Genomic DNA, 20853 nt, shown 5'->3' with positions numbered 1-20853 from the left:
CGCCTGGGTGAATAAAGCCTCCCCAATCCCCTTCTGTGCCCCCGTGATGAACTTACAGGCAGCCACAAGGTCGCCTCTCAACCTTCTCTTGCGGAGGCTGAATAGATCCAGTTTCTCTAGTCTCTCCTCGTAGGGCTTGGTCTGTAGGCCATTAACCATACGAGTGGCCCTTCTCTGGACCCTCTCCAGGTTATCCATATCCCTCTTGAAGTGCGGTGCCCAGAATTGCATGCAGTACTCCAACTGCGGTCTGACCAGCGCCCGATAGAGGGGAAGTATCACCTCCTTGGATCTATTCGTCATGCATCTGCTGATGCACAATAAAGTGCCATTGGCTTTTTTGATGGCTTCGTCACACTGCCGACTCATGTTCATCTTGGAGTCCACTAGGACTCCAAGATCCCTTTCCGCTTCCGTGCCACCCAGCAGGTCATTCCCTAGGCTGTAGGTGTGCTGGACATTTTTCCTCCCTAGGTGCAGCACTTTGCATTTCTCCTTGTTGAACTGCATTCTGTTGTTTTCTGCCCACTTGTCCAACCTGTCCAGATCTGCTTGCAGCTGTTCCCTGCCCTCCGGCGTGTCCACATCTCCCCATAGCTTTGTGTCATCTGCAAATTTGGACAGAGTACACTTCACTCCCTCGTCCAAGTCACTGATGAAGACATTAAAGAGTATCGGTCCAAGGACCGAGCCCTGCGGGACCCCACTGCCCACACCCTTCCAGGTCGAAACCGACCCATCCACCACGACTCTCTGGGTGAGATATTCAGAAGAACCTTGTAACTATAAGCCTTACCTAGAGAGGCTGCTGAAACTCTGAACATCTGTCTGGGATGGTTTAGGCAGGGATGAACCTTCCTGAAGCAGAAGGTTCGACTACGTGACCTCTTCAGATCCTAAAATCCTATGGTTTCGGAGACACAATACTGAGCTAGATAGAGCATTGGTGTGTCCCGGTATGGTCCTTCTTCTGTTCTTATAATCTGCCACTCGGGTAATTCTACAGCTATGGACCACAGGTATTTGCAGAGAAGTTGGACGTAATTGGTTTTCCTCCCTAGGTTTCAGCCAAACTGAACCCATCTACTCCCCCTTGGATGGGAGCCATTCAAATTTAATGACACTCCTTCTGTTCTTGATTTGGGAGATGTACAACAACCCTTAAGCAAACTGGCTTAAGAGTTCCACCCAGGGAGTTGGTATTGACCTGGAAAGATGTGGGCAGTGGAGCCCTCTAACGCTTGGTCCTTGGACCTGTGCTATTCAATGTCTTCATCAGTGACTTGGATGAGGGTATGGACAGCACCCTGTCCAAGTTCGCAGATGACAAGAAATTATGGAGTAAAGTAAACACGCTATTGGGAAGGGATCAATCCAGGTGGACCTGGACAGGCTGGAAACGTGGGCAGAAAAGAATAGGATGCAGTTCAAAGACAAGTGCAAAGTGCTGCATCTAGGGAGAAGGAATCACCAACATACCTACAGGCTAGGGTATGACCTTCTTAGCAGCACAGTGGCAGAAAGGGATCTCAGAGTTGACTCCAAGATGACTATGAGTCGTCAATGTGACGAAGTAATCAGTAAAGCTAACCACACTCTATCATGCATTAGCAGATGAAACACGAACAGGTCCAGGGAGGTGATGCTTCCCCTCTATGCAGCACTGGTCAGGCCGCAGTTGGAGTACTGCATCCAGTTTTGGGCGCCGCACTTCAAGAGGGATGTGGATAACCTTGAGAGGGTCCAGAGGAGGCCACTCATATGGTAAGGGGCCTGCAGGTAAGGCCCTATGAGGAGAGACTGAGGGACTTGGATCTCTGCAGCCTCCGCAAGAGAAGGCTGAGAGGGGATCTTGTGGCCATTTACAAATTCATCGGGGAGGCAGCAAAAAAATAGGAGATGCTCTGTTTACCAGGGGACCCTTGGAGTAACCAGAAACAACAGCCACAAACTGACAGAGAGCAGATTTAGGTTGGACATCAGGAAGAACTTCTTTATGGTACGGATTGCCAGTCTGGAATGGGCTTCCAAGGGAGGTGGTGCTCTCCCCTACCGTGGGGGTCTTCAAGAGGAGGCTGGACAAGCACCTGGCTGGGGTCGTGGGACTCCAGCTCTCTTTCCTGCCCAGGGCATGGGGTTGAACTCGATGATCTACTGAGGTCCCTTCCAACCATAACATATATGAAACAACAAGACACTCAGAGGATACGGCAGATTCCATATACAGCAAGTCATTCATGATGCAGCAATTTTGTAATGTCTGTAAATTGTAGAGAGATTCTCAAAATCGTCACACAAAGTAATATTCAGGGAGTATTTATAGACTCTATTCTTAGGCATTTTGTCTGAACGGCAGCTGAGAAAGAAAAAAAAAACCACAACAAAACAAACCAAAAAACAAGGAGTAGCAGCTAAAACCACATGACCTACCAGCTCTCCACAGCCCATCCCCACAACCTTGCCAGAGCTCAGTCTGGGAATCTGTAGAAAATCACTCTGCCTTCCCCAGCTGCAATATTAGCTTGGCAAATGTTCATGAAATAGAGAGCATTTAATTTCTCTTTTATGCGACAAGTTGGGGGTCAAAGTACAGTTCCCCGGTGTTTTGTAAAAATCGTTTGACTTCTAAAATATTAATCAAATTTAGGAAACACTTGAAGTGCTGCAAACAGGCACTGAACAAGAGATTTCTAACTGAACAATCCTACGTGGCAAGCAAGCCAAAAGGCCCTTAATTCAGCAGCTAGTCTTTCACACTGTTATACAATCACTTGGACACTGTTAGAAAAAAAAAATGAAATAAGATACACTGCTAGATTCATCTCCTTGTAAACCTCCTTAAGTGGCTTCCATGGCTAGAATGTCGACATGGCTAGCACGCAGTCAGAGAAGGTTGCAATTTCCTGAGGACAAATCTCGAAACTGCACGCATATTGATACTTTCACCACCCCGGGGTAAGACCCACGTGAACCAAGGAATGCACTGAGACCCCTTGGCACCATCCTAGACAGGACCCCTGCCATCCGCCATATGCTTTACAGAGTCTGCCCTCCAAACCCATCAGTCTTCCCACGTTCACTCTGAAACGCTGCGGAAACCCCACTCCACAAGCATAACCAGGAGTGGGAGACGAGGTGGCCAGTCCTGGACACCGACTGAGAGGGGGCACAAGACTGGCAGCCACTGCAGCTGCTCTCCCAGCCACGACCACCACCCAAGATGCAAAATTTCCCCCTCTACCTACCCTCTGTCCTCCCCCCTGCTACTACATTTGCCAGTTCATCCTTAGCCTCCCTCCTCTGCTACTACATTTGCCAGTTCATGCTTAGCCTTCTCCTTGCTCACTAGACATCTCTCCTTTTTGTCCTACTCGCTCCAGAGCAAGGTCCTGTCCCCCCACCTCTCAGCCTCTTTTTCCATCCCCACTCTACCAGCCTTCATAATTCAGGGCTGTGGGCTGTATGGCATAAATGTTAAAACACACATAGAAATAAAGCAGAAGAGATGCATTAGGTGGTTGAGTTGCTGAGGGAACTATAACTTTGAATGTGACACGTTTCGTTTCTTAGCCAGAACACTGGATTAACCTCGTCTCTTTTTATTCAATATTTTACCTTTTGAGGCCATAAAGACCTTTTCCCCAAAGAAATGTGGAGCCAGAAGGTCAGATAAACTCTTTTATTAATGCATCTCCAATTTCCATAATCTAACCTCTTAGCAGTCAGCTAGATATTAATGCTCTTCTGAGAGAGAGAAAGCAAAATCCGGCTACTGTTCGGGGAAAAAGACAAGGTTCATATTCCAAAATCTGTGAGAACAAGATCCATCAGGTGGGACACAGCGTGCATTTGTCCTGCTTATCTTGGTGTTTAATAAATTTAAAAGTCTCTTCATTAAATTACTGCCAGATACACTGTCACCAAAAATGAGGGGACAGCCCTGTGTTTAGAAAGTTGAAACTAGGGAAGGTCATTTAACCTTTCTACAATGAAAGCATTAGGTATCTACTACAACTGTGGGAACTGATGCAAAAGCCAAACTCGAACTACTTGCGCTGGGCAGCAGAAGAGATGACTAGGGAGAAGAATAATTTCTCCACTACAGCCCCTCCATAGAAGTGACCCAGGGCAATGGGTAGTCACTACTATAAAAAAACTTCTCAAGTCATCACTTCTCAAAAGGGGAAGGCAGGGAAAAACCACGCAGCTGTTCATCTTTCTCAGCCTGCTTACATTCACCTGCCACCACAAAGTCCTTCTGCAGCTGAGCTCCACACTGCATAGCAGACTGCTCCACCATCATATTTCTCCTATATGCTGAAACACCATGGTGCAAGTAAGAACCTTGCTACCACCACGTGGGGAAACTTCAAGGTCAGAATTGTGACAGCAATTATTCCCTTACTTTTAAAAATTAAGGGATTAAAATGAACCTACTATGCTAAATGCTACCATGGTACAGAAGAGCTGCCAGAAAGGCAGCAATGCAAGGACAACCCATACTTTTAAACTTCTCTAGTGGTCACAGGTAAGTGAAAGGAAGCAAGAAGAAACATTCCAGGCCTACGCCGTGTGTAGACAAAATGAGGGGCGTGTGCACAACACTTTAACGCAGGCTAAATGCTTTTGCACAGTTTTAATGGTGTTGGTGTTTGCATGCCTTGGCGGCGTGCTGTGCATTAATTCCAGCCGCTGTAGGAAATTCAGCGGCGTAATGCGACTTAAATGACTTGGGACACAGAAAATTAAAACTCCTCTGAGGAGTTTTAGTTTGCTGCCCCTACAGCCACGGAGCAAAGCACCAGGCTCCGTAGGAAGCCCTGCAGGCAGCCTGGCAGCAGCCCAGGAAAGCAGGCTTCGCCCAAGAAAAGCAGCGAGCCTGATTTCCCCCCAGAGCCTGCAGGCCTGTTTAAAGACCCACCGCTTCAATTTAGGGCCCCCATTTCATCTACACACGCCCTACTGCAGGCTTCAATCTGTAACATGGTGTGCATGTTGTTAACTATGGAGCCAGTTAGCAAGTGAGGAAACCAGTAAGTCTGTAAGAGTAATTCTGGGGTAAATCAGTAAGAACCCGAACAGAATTACTCAGGGAAAGAGGAGGAATGAGCTGCAATGGAAGCTGTGCACGCACGTGACAGAACCAAGTAAGCAGAGGAAGGTAAGGTTGAAGGAATAAAAAAAAACCCCACGTGTGTATCTGCAAGTCCACATGAGAAAACACCAATTTGTTCTGCCCATTCAAGGCTCATCAAGTCCATGCTAGGAATTACAATATTTTCTTTTTCAGTACGAAGATACTTCCTCCCTTCTATGATGCTTATTCTTCTACACTTTCCCTAAAACTACTGCAAACAGCTTCCTTGCAAAACACATCCCTTTCAGCTCTCCTTGTTTGTTCTCTATACAGAGATTCTGCAATTGCACTGGCGAATGCTATTAGTGACTCTCTTGAAACAGCCTGTTTCAAATAGGAAAATGGTTTGTGTTCACCCAATTCTAGAAGCCAATTTCCATTAGCTTAATATAGTCATGATATTTTACTGAGGTAATTATACCCTTAGCTATCAGTAACAATTAAACCCTTAGACTGGAGATGCTTAATAAAGGTCTCAAAATAAAAATCACACATTCCAAACACAGTATATTTAAATGTCAAGCATGCAAATAAGATGTTGCAATGAATACAGCAAAGCAACGAGTATAAATCAGCATAAGTTAGTTTGGCACTTTAACAAAATTCTAAGATGACATTAAGAGTATTGTGTAATCCTGATCACCGTGTTATGGGAAGGCTGGTGCAGAGATTGTAGACAGTGAAAAGCAAGACAAATGATTCCAGGGACTGTTATATTTTGTTTGCATGATAAATGGGGTGGGCCAATCAGGCTTCATTTCTTTAGCTGGTTAATAAAGCAAATTTGCATGTCGCAGAAGAGGGTGACACACGTAATTCAAAAACTGCGAAGGTTATACTGATGCAAAAAAATCGGTAGAACGCAACATTTTTTCAATGCCATCCGTCACAACAACTGGATTCCCAAATGCTTTACACTACAGCTAGATTATACAGAAGCAGAGCTAAATACAACACAGAGGCAGACAAAAATGAAAAAGTACAAGCAAAGGAGAAAATCAGGAGAAAAATCTCTCAAAATTTGAGATCTGAAGAGAGATTTGGATTCAGCAAGACAGATGCTGGAAAGCTGTTCCAGACAGCTGAAGCTTCAGAGGATTAAGATTCTTGCATTAAGAACAGCAAAATCATTGGGAGAGGTAAAATAGACCAGTGCTGGACATGGAAAGGAAACAAAGAAAGGAAAAGAAAGATGATAGATCAGGCCTGGCCAGACCACACAAGACTGCCTCAGGACCTTGGAGCAGAAGGCCTGCTAGGAGAGGGTCATGCAGGAGGGCAAACCCCCACTTATGAGCCAGATACCAGCCCTCTAACTGACAGAGCGAACCACAGGAGCAGGACCTGATAGAGCGCAACCAAGTCAGGAGACGGGTTCAGTTCTCAACCGCACTGCTGCCCCAGTGTATGACCTTTACCAAGTCATTTCACCTCTGTGCCTCAATTTCCACATCGGCATAAGAGATAAGATATACCCTGCTATATACAGGGCTTTAAGGGGCAAAAAAGAGGTGGTGGCAATCATACCCAGTACATTGACTGAGAAGCCTCAGTTGGAAATTAAAGCCACTTTTCTCCTGGCAAATCCTCTTGGGGAGGCTGGTACCATTACCCTTCCCTGCCATCCCTGACACAAAGCCATCAGAGTACAACTGTCTCAACAAACACAAATAGGATACAGGTGCACACCTGCAGCTCATGATCCGTGTCCCTGTGGCACACCTGGCCTGTTGTGAAATGTGGGGGGGCACATCCAGGGAGAGCCTTCAAACTAAGGGTTGGTGTTTCTGACTCAGTCAAAAATGGAAGGGGAGCCCGTCGAGTTGTCTGAAGATGTGCTTGATGGGTGTATATCTTCATAGGCAGATCTAGGATTTTGAAAAGCAGGGTGTGGACAGTGTGGCACAGCATCACATAAAACACAACACATTTTTCTCCAGTTACAGAAAAACTAGATGCTTTACTAATTTGCTCGAGGGCTAGCACTATATTATTCAGGTTAAGATCAAAGCATAAAAAATGAATAACTTGGGGAATGAGCACTGATTTGCTAGATTAAATATAAAAGTTTTAAAAAATCACAACGAACTAGGCAAAAATAGTTAAAGGATACTGTATTATTATTAGTCCTCTAGTTAAATGTATGTCTCTTACTCAGATTCACAAAACAAAATCTAGCCTTCTTGAGCAACTTGGTAGTGTCTCCAGTACTTCACTGTCAGTCATTTCTATACCTGAATTAGTATTGTCACACCTGAGTTAAGGTTTTTAATTAGAGCTAAAACAGTCTGCAGGGCTGTGAAACAGTTGACAGACATTACCATGAAGGGGTAACAGACAGGAAACTTGCAGAAGAAAGGAACATTTGACTAGTAGAGCCTCAGAATGATTAAAAATGATAGCGGATCATTAACAACTGTCAAGTGCAGAGAGATTAGCAGGAATCAGGGGGATGGTAATGAGCCATGAAATCAATTGACTGGCTCAGCACTGCCTGGATAAAAATGCCGCTGAACTTCTCGGGCAGTTGCTTTTAAAGTTTGGATGGAGCAGGAATCAAGGGGCGGGGGATGCAACTGCACCACTGCAACCCTCCTGGATCCACCCCTATACTGTGCCTGGCTTCTTGTGATCAGACCTGACAAAGAATGGCATGCATTCAAAACCTCATCTAACTTTATCCCAACTACACAATTGGTCTGAAATGTCATCACCCTAAGAAATCCTCACCTCTTCTATATGAAAAGAGGCAAAAGCTATGAGCCTGCTAGCATCTGTAGACGGTAGACTTGTGGTGGCAATGGCAAGCGTTTCAGCACAGGCCAGGCTAAGACTCAAGAAAACAGAAGCCAGCACTCTTGGACACTAACTAGAAGAAATGCAAGAAATGCCAGACTGAATTGGAGGTAGGAACCATCCTAGAAACCATTGTTACATAGGCCCCCCCAAGGGGAGGGTGGTACTAAATAGGACATATGGGAGCAGGCACAACTCAATCCCATGGCTGACAGTCTCAACCCAAAGTGCACAGAGATACCTAGGGGAAGCTCTACTTCAGGGCTGGTTTTGGTAGTCTTACTGCTCTTATTATAATGGATGGGCTGTTTAGGATTAAACTTGTTCACATCCCTGTTAAATGGTTTAATTCACTCACTTGCCTGAATTCCTAAAGCATTTAGACTATTTCCTATGAGTTAAGATCAGCCACCATGGCAGAGCACTAAACAGTGTTATGCCGAATCTTTACCAGTTACAAAACAAATCAGATGGTAGATCAAACCATACATTCTGCCTCTGCCAGGCTTAACGAACAGTTTAATCACACAGCTCCATTCCTGATGGATCTCTGCAGTCTTCAGCCCTAAGAGTGGCTCATACAGTTTGCATTGACTATCGAAAAGATACCTTCCAGGGACCATCAGCAAGAATAATCAGCTTGCGCTGGTTAATCAATATTTATTTAATCTCTTACTCAAACCACCACTATAAAAATAATGTCTCACTAAAAGCAGATTTACCCTCAGAACTTATGATCTGGTTGAACAACACTGAAAAGACAATGGAAATGTAAAGCTTTTCCCACTGGGAATAGAGTACCCAAAGGCAGGCGATCCACAAACAAGGAGCAAATGATACGAACAAACAGACCAACATTCAGGAAAATTAGCTTAATTCACTGATTGTATTAGTCCCTTGCAAGAGAACAATGAGTAAGACAACAGCAGCACATGTTCAAGACACAGTTTGCCATCTGAGGGTTTGCATGGGTTGGGACATATTGTTATCTAATGCTTCTTACTTTGAACTGCTGTTTTCTTTAATTCATCAGGATGCACTGTGTTCTGGCCATTTACTCAATGCACCCCACGGGGCTGCCTCCCCTCCACACTGCAGAGGCTCAGCATGAGACAAGGGACACAAAGGACTGCTGCTCCCCAACCCACAGACAATTCTCAGATGGCTGGACCCAGCTGCTTTCCTGTGCCTGGGCAATGCCAAAGTGATGCAAAAATACCCTAACGTCCTGACTTTCCACTCTGATTCCCCCCAAGAGAGCAGACTGGGACACTTGGCAAAGGATCACCATTTGCTTTCTTCCCAACCTGGCTTCTACTCAGTATGTCCCCAAACCTGCTCCCTGACACCAGAAGCCATCCTCTACCACAAGGTAGATCAGGGCTTTGATTCTAGCAAATGCTGAATCAACCAGCTGGAAGCACTCAAACAGGGTTCTCAAAAAGGGACAATCTTGATTTCATAGATGTTAGGGCTGAAAGGGACCTCAAAGATCATCAAGTCCAGCCCCCTGCCCCACAAGCAGGAAGTCAGCTAGGGTCAAAGGACCCCAGCAAGATAAGCATCCAAGTGTTTCCTGAATGAGTCCAGAGTCGGTGCCTGCACCACTTCTGGAGGGAGTCTATTCCAGGTCTTGGGGGCTCAGACAGTAAAGACATTTTTTCTTATGTCCAGACCAAGGTGGTCTTGGAGGAGTTTATAACCATTGGTCCTTGTTTTTCCTTGGGGCGCTCTGGTGAACAGACGTTCTCCTAGGTCCTGATGTACACCCCTTATGTACTTGTAAGCAGCCACCAGGTCCCCCCCTGAGCCTGCGCTTTTTCAGGCTGAAGAGTCCCATGGATCTCAGCCTCTCTTCATAAGGCCTATTCTCTTGCCCTCTGATCATGCACATGGCTCTCCTCTGGACTCTCTCAAGCTTCTCCACATCCTTCTTGAATTGTGGAGCCCAGAATCGGATGCAGTACTCCAGCTGCAGCCTCACCAAGGCTGAGTACAGTGGGAGGATGACATCCTGGGATTTACTTGAGAAGCATCTATGGATGCAAGCCAGCATTTTGTTTGCTTTACCAGCTGTGACAGGGCACTGGTGGCTCAGGTTCATCTTGTGGTCAGTCATGACCCACAAGTCTCTTTCAGCCATGGTGCTAGCCAGCATAGCACTGCCAAGCCTCTAAGCATGCTGTGTGTCCCCCCCTACAAGGTGGAGTACCTTGCATTTATCGGTATTGAACGTCATCAGGCTTGTATCCACCCACTTACTAAGTTTATCCAAGTCAGCCTAGATCACTAGCCTGTCCTCAGGGGGGGACACTATGCCCCAAAGTTTAATGTCCTCGGCAAACTTAGCCAGCGCGCTTCTGACACCAATGTCCACATTGTTGATAAAGATGTTGAAGAGAATCAGTCCAAGGACACAGCCTTGGGGGACACCACTGGTCACGAAGTGCCATAATGATTTGCTACCATTGACTACTACTCTCTGGGTCTGACCTCGGAGCCAATTTCTCCAGCCATTGGACTGTGGTGCAGTCGAGGCCACAGTTGGCCAATTTATCCATGAAGAGGTCATGGGACACCAGATCAAAGGCTTTTATAAAGTCTAGATATAGGACGTCAATCTCTTCTCCCTTGTCCAGGTGATACGTCACCTGGTCATGGAAGGAGATGAGACTAGTCAGGCAAGACCTACCCGCAACAAACCCGTGCTGGCTGTCCCTTAGGATGCTGCCCTCAGCTAGCGTATCCAGAATGGTCTCCTTGATAATTTTCTCCAGAATCTTACTGGGGACTGAGGTCAAGCTGACTGGCCTGTAATTCCCAGGATCTACTTTCCACCCTTTCTTGAAGACGGGTACCACACTGGCCTTCTTCCAGCCTTCAGGTACTTCACCTGAGCGCCATGAGACCAAAAAGAACCTAAAAGACCCAAATCCAGCAGCAGTGGTGTTGCCTTTTACAGCCTGCTCTGTAAACAGGTACCCTGAGCTCTGTGCAAAGCTCTCTGAAAAGGAGAAAGAGAGAGAAATGCATACAAGCTTAAGGACAGCAGAGTCAAAGGCAAAGTTACGTGGGTAAACATGGCATTCAAAGCCAATTTGGCATCAAATCAGAAAAAGAGGGGAAGAGACGAGATCAAGTCAGGCTGTGCCTTTCCCTCAGGACTTCAGGGAAATCTCCCACCCTTGCTGTCACCTGTGGAAAGGCATCAGCGCTACAGCAAAAGTGAAAGTTTCAGGAAATTCTGATCTTATACAACACACAGCAGAGCCCAGCCAAGCAGAACTCAGGCAGCTGGAAAATGAGCAGATATGTCCCTTCAAACATTACATTTCTCATCTACCAGCATAAAGTGAGAAGAACAGCACTCCAGAAAGCACCTTCACACCATCAATTTCAGAGAAACTCTAGGGTGCCCAGGTCTAGCATTGACACTTAATTTAACATATGCATGTCAAAAACTAATTGCACTCCTGTCTTGGAAACAGTTACCCCAACTTGCAAAGCACTCAGCACAGAAATAACGACTGTATTAGCATTAGGAGCCAGGGCTCACATGCTTAAACCTATTCCCCTGGCATAGTTTCATAAATAAGAGAATTCTAAGTACTAGCATAAGATTGAAACCTAGGTACTTGTTTCCCAAGCCTCACATATGCAACCCAAACAGAAGACGGATGTTTGGGCTGATTCATGAAAGTGGCATGTACTGAAAACTATGCTAAAGCTGAATATTAACCGAAGCAAGGCAGGAAAGATCCAGGAAGCACAAAGTAGGCGTAGAGACCAAAACAGAGGTAGGAAAGATTGGAAACAATGATGGGAAGATCAGAGCACCCCAATGAGGCTAAGAGATGATGGATGACGACAAATGGTGAAATAAGGAGAAAGACCCAAGCCATGCAGGCGTGAAGGGGGACCATAAAAAAAAGGAAAAATTATCCAATCTCTTCTTAACTTCCCACTTCCTCCAACTCTTACGATCAGACACGGTCATGTGTAAGCTAACTCACATGAGAAGTATAAAAAGGGATAAGAACAGCAAAACAATTTGCTTCTGAGCACTGTGTCAAGGAGGAGTGGATGCTTTTATTACTTAAGTAGCAGAAACCACTCTGATGGGGAAACATTTGTTTTGTGGTTGACTTTTAAATAGAAGTGATAAACAGAAATCAAATTGTGACTTCCCAGATATGCCTGGATCTACAAAGAGAGGAAGATACCATCACTGAGTCCTGCTAAACTGGCTGGGTCTATTGTACTCCTTATTTGCTTAGAATAGAACAGATTCTTTGCCTTATCAGGCGGCCAGATACAATCATATAATCAGGATGCAACTGAGACTGTCATATCTAAGGCAGCTTCTCCTAAAATGGTATTTCCATAATCCTGTTTAACAAGGTACACAAGGTTCAATATAAAGAGCTGGACAAATTAAGTCCTCTGCCTTTTTTCTGTTCTCAATGACACAGACAGCCGCACAGTCTATTACTGATGCCACTAATTAGATGATTAAATACCACTCTAGGTGATAAGCTTTCAGTGCAAAATTATTATTTTTAACAAGCAATATATTTGCTCAATCTCATTTTAAAATCAGAAGATTTTTAACTTAAATGAAATTACTTCTCGTAATTCTTAATGGGTAGAGCAACCAGTGGAAGAAACAGCACTAAAGATACGGTGCCCAAGTACCACAATACAGCGGTGCTTTCCCGAGGAACTCAAGCAATCCCGAGACAGAATCTAATTTCTCAGAGCTGTATGTGCATTTTCTCCTTCAAAGGAATTAGATTAGGAATTACACTGCCCACTGAAAGCTCATCCTGTAAAAAGCCAAGTGTATTTGCTATGAACCCAGGTAGGCCATTCTCCTCTTCTAGGAGGAAACACCTCAGAGATGAACAAGTCCAAGAGTCCCAGCACTTCAACACAGAAATAAGGATATCATCAACTCCATGATAAAGTTGCAAGGACACTACAGTTTTTCTGTCCAGCATTTTAAAAACCAACCTGGTACCCTGTTCTACCATAAATCCTGGGCATCTGCTGAGGAGTGGAAATAGGTTACAAAGAAAATATTTTAGGAACCTATTGGGTAATTACTTTTTAACTAAATTGTGGTAGTGCTGGAATGATGTAGCCATGATAATCCATAAAATAGGTGAGAAGCAAGGATTTTTGTGAGCGATATCTTTTACTGGACCAACTGCGTGGTTGGGATAGACCTGAAGAAGAATGCAGTACATATGAAAACTTGTCCAAGTTGATCCCAAACAGGTAGTTGCTCTAATAAAAGATTATCACCCACAAAAATCTGTCTCTCTCGAATCCTCTCTAAATGCTTGCTCAAGTCTGAAACGCTCTAAAAAGCCTCAGGAAGGTTGTATTTATTGATATCAGAAGACTGCCAGCTGTCATCTTCTTCAGAATATCCAGAATTTCCCAGATCGGCCTACACCCACAGCTGTATCATGACAGACGGACAACAAAACCAGAAACATATGGAGGGCTGGAAAAGCCCTGGTAGGCAGTTTGTAGTTCTGGTGAACCCAAGGGAGCAGAGGTTTCCTTTCCTAGTTGCAGTGCAAAGGTTTTGCCAGGCACTCAAAATGCAACGCCTTCCCTGACACGTCAAGAAAAGTGACAGAAGCTCTTTCTTCTTCCCACTTAGAGGACTCTCCATGGCATCAAATACTGTGGCCAGAAAGATTTTAAATAATACCCTCTTGCAAAACAGCTGCTTCACACTCCAGCAAGCCTTGCTTAGCATACCATACATCACAGCCTCTTTGGCTCAGCAGTGACACAGAATTACAGAACTGGGCAGAGAACAATTAAAGCACAATCAAGAGGCTGTAGTTAACACTCAGAATTAAAGCCCGAAACAGCAGCAGCTTGCTTCTTCTCCCTTTCTAATGGACCACATTCCTCCCATGTCAGAAATTTCAACCTTCGGCCTAAACAGGACATTTGTAGACCAAAACTCCCTCGTGACTTCTTGCTGGGTTTGACCTCCTTCAGCTGACATAACAGCATCTTATTACCCACCTCTCTTCTCCCTACTTTCTTGCTTCCCCCAGCAATCACAAACCTTCAAACAAGCACAGACGTAAGCTTACTCATGTGAGAAAACCTACTGGCTTCAAAGGAATTGCTCAGATGAGTGATGTTATGCATGGGTGGTTTGGGGAGGTGCAGTGCACACCTCTGTGGCAACAGAGAAGTAATAAATAATAATCTTCCTTTACAGAAGAGAGTTACAGAATTTAATATAAAATTATCAATATTCTATAGGCTTTTTGACTCATCCTACCAAATTTAATCAAAATTACATGCTGCTAAAGATTTTTGTAGGCGGGTTCAAAGGAAGCACCATACTAAAACTAACTTTTGTAAAACTCAACTGCTTCAACTCCTTCTACTGTATTCTAAAGGACTTGGTTCAGCATAAGAGTAAAGTGCCTTCCTTGTCCTCCATGTAGCGCAGCCATTTTCTTCTATTAAGGAAAGTGGGAGCGGTCGCCATCAGAATCATGATAAAGTCCATTCAGTGGCTCAGGTGACAGAAGTACGCCAACGATAATGCGACTTGCAGATGCCAAGAATGAGATTAAGTGACGTATCATCTAGATATCAACAACTGGCAGCATGCCAGTAATGAAGCCAGTACAGTTATTCCCCGAAGACAAAACTCATGGCATTGTTCTAGTATCTAAAACATGGAGAACACGTGGCAGTACTTCGGTATCAACTCGAGAACAGAGCAACCAAGAACCAAAGGGCATCCAGGAAGAGCATGTAGGTCAAAGAGAAGGGCATATAAGCTAGGTCTAGAAGCTGTACCTTGGTGAGGAGCAGCACTCGTTTCTGCAAACGTCTGACCAGAGCTTCGTGCTGCTCACGTTTCTTCTTCTCATCCAGTAACTGGTTCTGGATTCGTAATACCTCCTCTTGTAGCTGCTGTCGAGCCTTCTCTAATATCCTGGCACTAAGAAAGAGAGAGAAAGAAAGACTGAACTTGTGAGGTTTAACACTGCCTCAGCAAAACCAGGAGGATGGGGCAACAGTAATGGGACCTAGGGTATCATCCCACCTATGCCCATGTGCAGCTGTAAACTGCATTGCCGTCATCAGCCTTACTTGGAAGGACATTATTAAAAAAAGAGAGACGCTCAATGACCAATCCTGGAGCTTAGCACCACCTCTTTATTTATACTATGCACGTACAAGATATAAAAACAGCAATCCTTTACAATCAACAAATCTCCTCTCAGGTGCACATTAAACTAAACTTGTTAAATACATACGTAAGTTCCAGCAACAACGCAAGTCTCGGGGTTTCACTCTACCCTTTTCCTTTGTAACCACTTGGAGTCACAGTTGCCACTGTGCATGGTTTGCATCTAAAGACAGCTATTTGGTAAGTATCTGTGATAACTACCCATGTGTTGCACTTGACAACAACCTAGGCTGAGCATAGCGCTATCTTCCTGTGGCTGGGTAACAACACACAGGATGCAACATGGACAAGACTATGGCCAGCTCCCAGCAGCCAATTCTCCCATTTCCTCCCAGCCTTCAGCGAAGAAACTCTTGAGTGCAATACTCTACATATTCTTGGAGTCGTTCTGGGTGCGTGCCCCGTGGGTACTCTTGCCACTTGCTGGGACACTCAGGATAGCTGAACCACTCTATCCAGGAAGCACCGGTACACAGTTATGCAGTACAGGCAACAAACACAACTGATTCATGGAAAAAACTGCAGCACCAGAGCACCTCCATAGCATCTGCAGGAGGTGAGGCAGATGACAGTATCACACGCAGGGGACAAAACCACTTGTACCTACCATGTTAATAGGCCCTGAAAGGGGGACTGGGAGTGCACCAACAAGTCTTCAAGCAGACTTAAATGCATCAAAACCAATGGCGCTGTCAGGCAGACGCATCAAAGCTCTGCCTCTCCAGCAGAGAGGAAAACAGAACAACCTAAGAAGATCTGCCAGAGCCTCAAAGGGGTGTTTATATCATCATAAATCAAAAGAAAATAGAGTAAATAAAACACCTTTAAATGAAATAGTGCCATTATTCACATGCTGCTTAGATGCGTCAGGAAAATGGCACTTTTCTTTAAAGATGCTCTTAGTCTAAATTAAGTACATCCTGTACTGCTGGTTCACCAATTTGTGCTACTTGGAAAATTTATGTAGGAATTGACCAGAACTCCCCAAGCAGCAGTTTCCATACCTGCACTCCTTCCCTCTGAAGACGAATATGCATTTTAAGGCATTAGATGAATTAAAAGACTATTTAAAGTTCCAGTTCAATTTGGAACCATTCACAGACCAATTTAATAATCAAGGACTGTGAAATAGACTCTTCATTGTTGTATTCAGGTGGGAAAGTTCATCAAAAGGGCTTTAAATCTGCATTTAAAAATGGATAATTTAATTACCAGAGCACCACTATTTCCCTGATTCTGTTTTAATTAATTAGTTACACAAAAAGAAGCCTGTGCCCAGCAGCAGTATCTATGGTGATGGAATGTGAAGTAGTGTCTGCCTCTCACTGACGGAGCAATTCTTTCTCCATCCGAACCTCAGGCCTTGTCTAGTCCATTAAGTTTTGTTCCAGCATGTGCTCAGCCAAAGCCCCTCGGTGGCACAGGAGCCCCCTTTTCTGCTGGCAGAGATCAAATCACCTCTGCAGAGTGAAGTAGAGCTCCACCACCATCCAGCACAAGGTGCCAATGCACAGGCCAGCATCTTCTGCTGGCCACCATGCTCCTTCCAGCCTTCCCCAGATGCCCCTTGACTTGCAGCAGTGCAACTATTGAGTTGAGTCGCAGAGAGCCACCAGAAACATGCGGACGTGCGTGTGCTCTGCCAGCCGGGAGGTGATGACTGCTGCCTGCCATGAGAAGTTCTGCGGCAGCCACAGGGAAGCGGAGATAAAACCTCAGGCTAAACATCCCGAATTAAGTTGCCGAAGCTCTTAATAGAACAGCGTTTGCCCAAGTCAGCAACACTACAATTCCCCAGTCATAGTAGACAGAGAATCTAGCTTTCACCGTGCTCATTTTTCGGATAAATCCACCATTACAGGACAGCGCTCTGCAAGCATTCAGAGAGAAACTATATCAAAAAGGTGTTTCCATAGCAGCCAACGTCCAGAAAACTCAACCAACAGACACCAGTCATTCCACAGTGAAAAAGGGACAAGGATCCTGTATGAAAAACTGAGAACAACCCAAGAACATGTCACAAGGAAACAGTGGGAAACCCAGGAAGAACAAGCACAACAAACTACCTGTGACACACAACATTAATCAGATCCTTGGTAAAGTGTGCGTATGCACAATTTTCAAACTACCAGTCTCAAAAGTGCTAATGCTCCAAATGTTATTTCATGACCATAGCAAAATTCAAAAAAGAAAATCAAAGGATTGCTCAAGTTAATTAGTTACAGCCCAAATTAAATATCAATGCAAACCTTCACCAAACACCGTACAATAAATGATGTTAGGATATAAAAATCCTCTCTCTCTGCGTTATTGGTTAGTTTAATTAATAAACAGCTCTTCCAGACCTGAGTTCTATACTCTATCAAAGAGCTCCAGCCCTGAGTCAAGTCAGACGAGAGGAAAACTATAGGATCAAACATTCAAAGAACCGATCTCACATCTGACTGCTGCAGAAAATTTTGGTAGCGTATTTTTTTTTAATCCCTCTAAGTTTGACCTAGTCTTATAAGTCCTGAGTGGGTTGACTGATCGGATTTGACCTGATATTCGGACTGAAAAAAAGGAAACTTGGTAGAATCTACTCAAGAGTCACAAAAAGTCTTTGTGACGCGTATTCCTTAGAGACGGCGCACCTTCTTTCTGAACCGCAGAGCTGGACACAACTAAGAGGAAAGGGAGGAAAGCAAAAGGACAAGTGTGTGGGTTATCTATATCTTCTTGCATTCAATAATGCTTACATTTTCCAACCTCAGATGAAATGCAGGGATCAGTTATTGCTGCCAAAATGTAAGCGTCATCAGAACGATTGTTCAACGGGCAGTAAGTAACCCAGTTCCACTTCTGAAGATTAAGCTTTAAATTACAATGGGCTGCTGACCAGTAGGAAATCTTCCATTCAAGCTTCTAACAATTTTTCCAACACACCACATTTTTAGACTTGCCAAAACAAAGATGATTGAAGTCCTTTCCTCATCATTAAGACCAGACACGTAACTTTTCCAGGTATTACGGTATGAACTAGCTGGCCAATATTAAAGTTACTTTCCTTAGTGACAAAAAGCAGATTCAAAATCAGGTTCAAAGCAGCAAGTTGTATTATGTTATTATCCCAGACATTATTTTCTATGCCGATGACAACGCTGGCTTTTTAATGCCAATCACTCACCTCAAACCAAACAATTTTTAAAAACTCATAAAATATTAAACCCAAAGGTCCATGGTTCAGTTGAACCTCGAGCACCTTGGCATTTTCAAAAATCTCTGCAAGTTCAAAGCAAGCTTTCATGGTCTCAAAGTGGAAAAGTCGCTTCTGTTTATCAGAATTAACGAGCCTCGTCCCTCAGCCCACTGAACGAAGTGCCGGTATCTCATGTCCCGAGCTGGTGAGAAGCTCTCTTCATACTCTGCTCTTCCGCTCTGCAATCCACTTTCATGTAATCTTAAATGATATTTCATTTTCCAGAATATTCTTTGAAAGGCTGAGAACAATGAAGACGGACAAAGAATACAGAAGCTATAAGATACATTTTAATAATCTCAAAACATGACAAAAGCAGCTGTCAGCTCTCTTCCAGTGATGGATAAAACTAACACCCCTTGCCTCCAGCCTATCTTTTCTGTAACCTCTTCCACCCCGCATGCTGCAAAATCTACCAGAGAGAGCAAACAGAAAGCTAGAAATATAATTCTGTACAACAGACTCTGGAAAAGATCAGAGGGCCAGCCATAGTGCACCAACAGTGAAAATAGGAACTGCAGGGGTCACGCAGCGATTTCAAAGAAGATGGCAAGGGGGCATGATGCCAGGGCCATATGCATCAAAAGCCACTGCACCAACAAACAAGATAATGTGGATGTGATGAGAACTGTGCAAACATACAGGGAAAGATGTCAGAGATATTTCACAAAGAAAACCTAGAGGAGCCAGCAATGCAATTTGTACACAACTGCTACACAGGCTAAGGCCACGTTCTGCAAATTAACAAGGGAAGACAGCCAGATGTGCGACAGCAATTAATATGTTGGAGGAAAGCAATTCCCCCCAACTGCATCCAGACTACATACATCCTTGCCAAAGTATCTGCCCATCTATAAATGGCAGGAAAAATCCCATAAACACCAGAGAGACCCAAACAAAAGGGAAACTGATAAATAGAGGGCTTGAGAAAACTGAAGCATCTGCTTTCCTGGCTCTTCTTTCCAGTTTTGCAAAACAATATTAAAGCACCACCAGTGGTTCATGTCACAGGGTCTACTTCACAATAAAAGAATATTCTTCCCTGGAGCCCAACTGCCAAGCCACATCCCATTCGGTCCTGTCTAATGAGAGGATGATAAATAGCTCAGTCTTTGATTTGAGAGAGCAGTGACCCCCACTTCTGCAAGTGTCACTGCATCTGGTTAAATCATCGTGGCAGGAATACGCACCACCTGGAACAGGAAGGTGGCATGAGAGGAACACACATGATCAAACAGGTACAAGGCAAAAATATAAGGGAAAAGAGCAGGACAAACAGGAAGGAGGATGAAAGGAGAGAGGTAATGAGGAAGAAAACAGAAGCAGTCGAGATCAGGAAAACAGAAAAATCTTTCCTATGAGGAAGCAAATTGTGGTCAGACACTGAGTGCTACTTAAAAAATAAAGAGACAGGCCAGGGCCAGGATACTGCAGGAGCAATCAAGCTGCCTGAATCAACATACCCAGGGCAGACAGACTGCAGCACAAAAGGTGAAGAAGAATGTATTGATATTAAAAACATTTCAGATTCCCTCCTAAGACAGATGTAAGGTTCCAGATATTCAACAAGTCAAGGGTCTCCTCTGCATTTTAAAACGGTTTAAATGGGGATGATCCTCCCTTGAGCAGGGGGCTGGACTATATGACCCTCCTGAGGCCCCTTCTAACCCTACTTTTCTAATATTGTTTCTATGACTTTTTTCCTTCTGCAGACACTTACCTAGGAACCACTACCATTCTGGCATCCTTCTGCTCTTCTTCACCAAGGCGCTTTTGCTGTACTATGCACCCATGGCAGCTAGTAAGGCCAGTAACCCCATTCTGTGTGCGACTCAGTTCCCCCTCTTTTGTAAGGAGCAGTAGTGATAGCTAACATTTCTAGTATCTGAAGTTAAAAATCACAGTGGGCTGGTGTCAGGCAGTTCAGTCGCATCATCTTCATAGCTAGAGAAAATCCTAACTGCACAGCTTATTAAATATTACATTAAGCATAACCTGCAAAGGAGTCAGGAGGGAAGGGACTGTGTGCCTGTTACCCACTATTCCCCCTCTCAAGTATTGATCATCTTCCACGAGACACCACCTGCCCACACAACATTAACTCATTTACCCACCCCAGACCTTTTCAGTTGCCCTTCCACTGAGGTTTCCATCAGCCAGTCACCTGAAAGCAAACACTTCTTGTGCCCATGCACTGTCCTATGCACGAAGAATCACAGCGGTTTGGCAAATAAAGAAAACCGAAAACCTGTAAAGAGAATTATTTGGCTTGTGTAGATAGATGAAGTGGGTAAAGAGCCTATTGATGTTTGGAGCTTTATTGATGCAGTGAACGGGTGTCATCGGAGTGCATATTTGGTTTTGCTATCTAACCAGCAGCAAAAATATCAAACTTGGATTCGGCACCTCCAAGGTAAACTTGGCATTTAGTCACAGAGC

General features: G+C 44.4%; 1 protein-coding gene across 1 annotated transcript in view; it reads right to left on the bottom strand.

Annotated features, from left to right (window-relative positions):
• Nucleotides 1-20853, bottom strand: part of MAD1L1 (mitotic arrest deficient 1 like 1) — a 290904-nt gene that overhangs the window by 116197 nt on the left and 153854 nt on the right. Inside the window, exon 11 of the mRNA XM_006034449.3 lies at nucleotides 14780-14924. Coding sequence (XP_006034511.2) covers nucleotides 14780-14924 — 145 coding nt within the window. The remainder of the gene's footprint in view (nucleotides 1-14779; nucleotides 14925-20853) is intronic.

This window comes from Alligator sinensis, unplaced genomic scaffold (genome assembly GCF_000455745.1).
Source record: "Alligator sinensis unplaced genomic scaffold, ASM45574v1 scaffold500_1, whole genome shotgun sequence".
NCBI classification, from domain to species: Eukaryota; Metazoa; Chordata; order Crocodylia; family Alligatoridae; genus Alligator; species Alligator sinensis.
The sequence above is the reverse complement of the archived record's forward strand: the minus strand, read 5'-3'. Positions and strand labels throughout refer to the sequence as shown.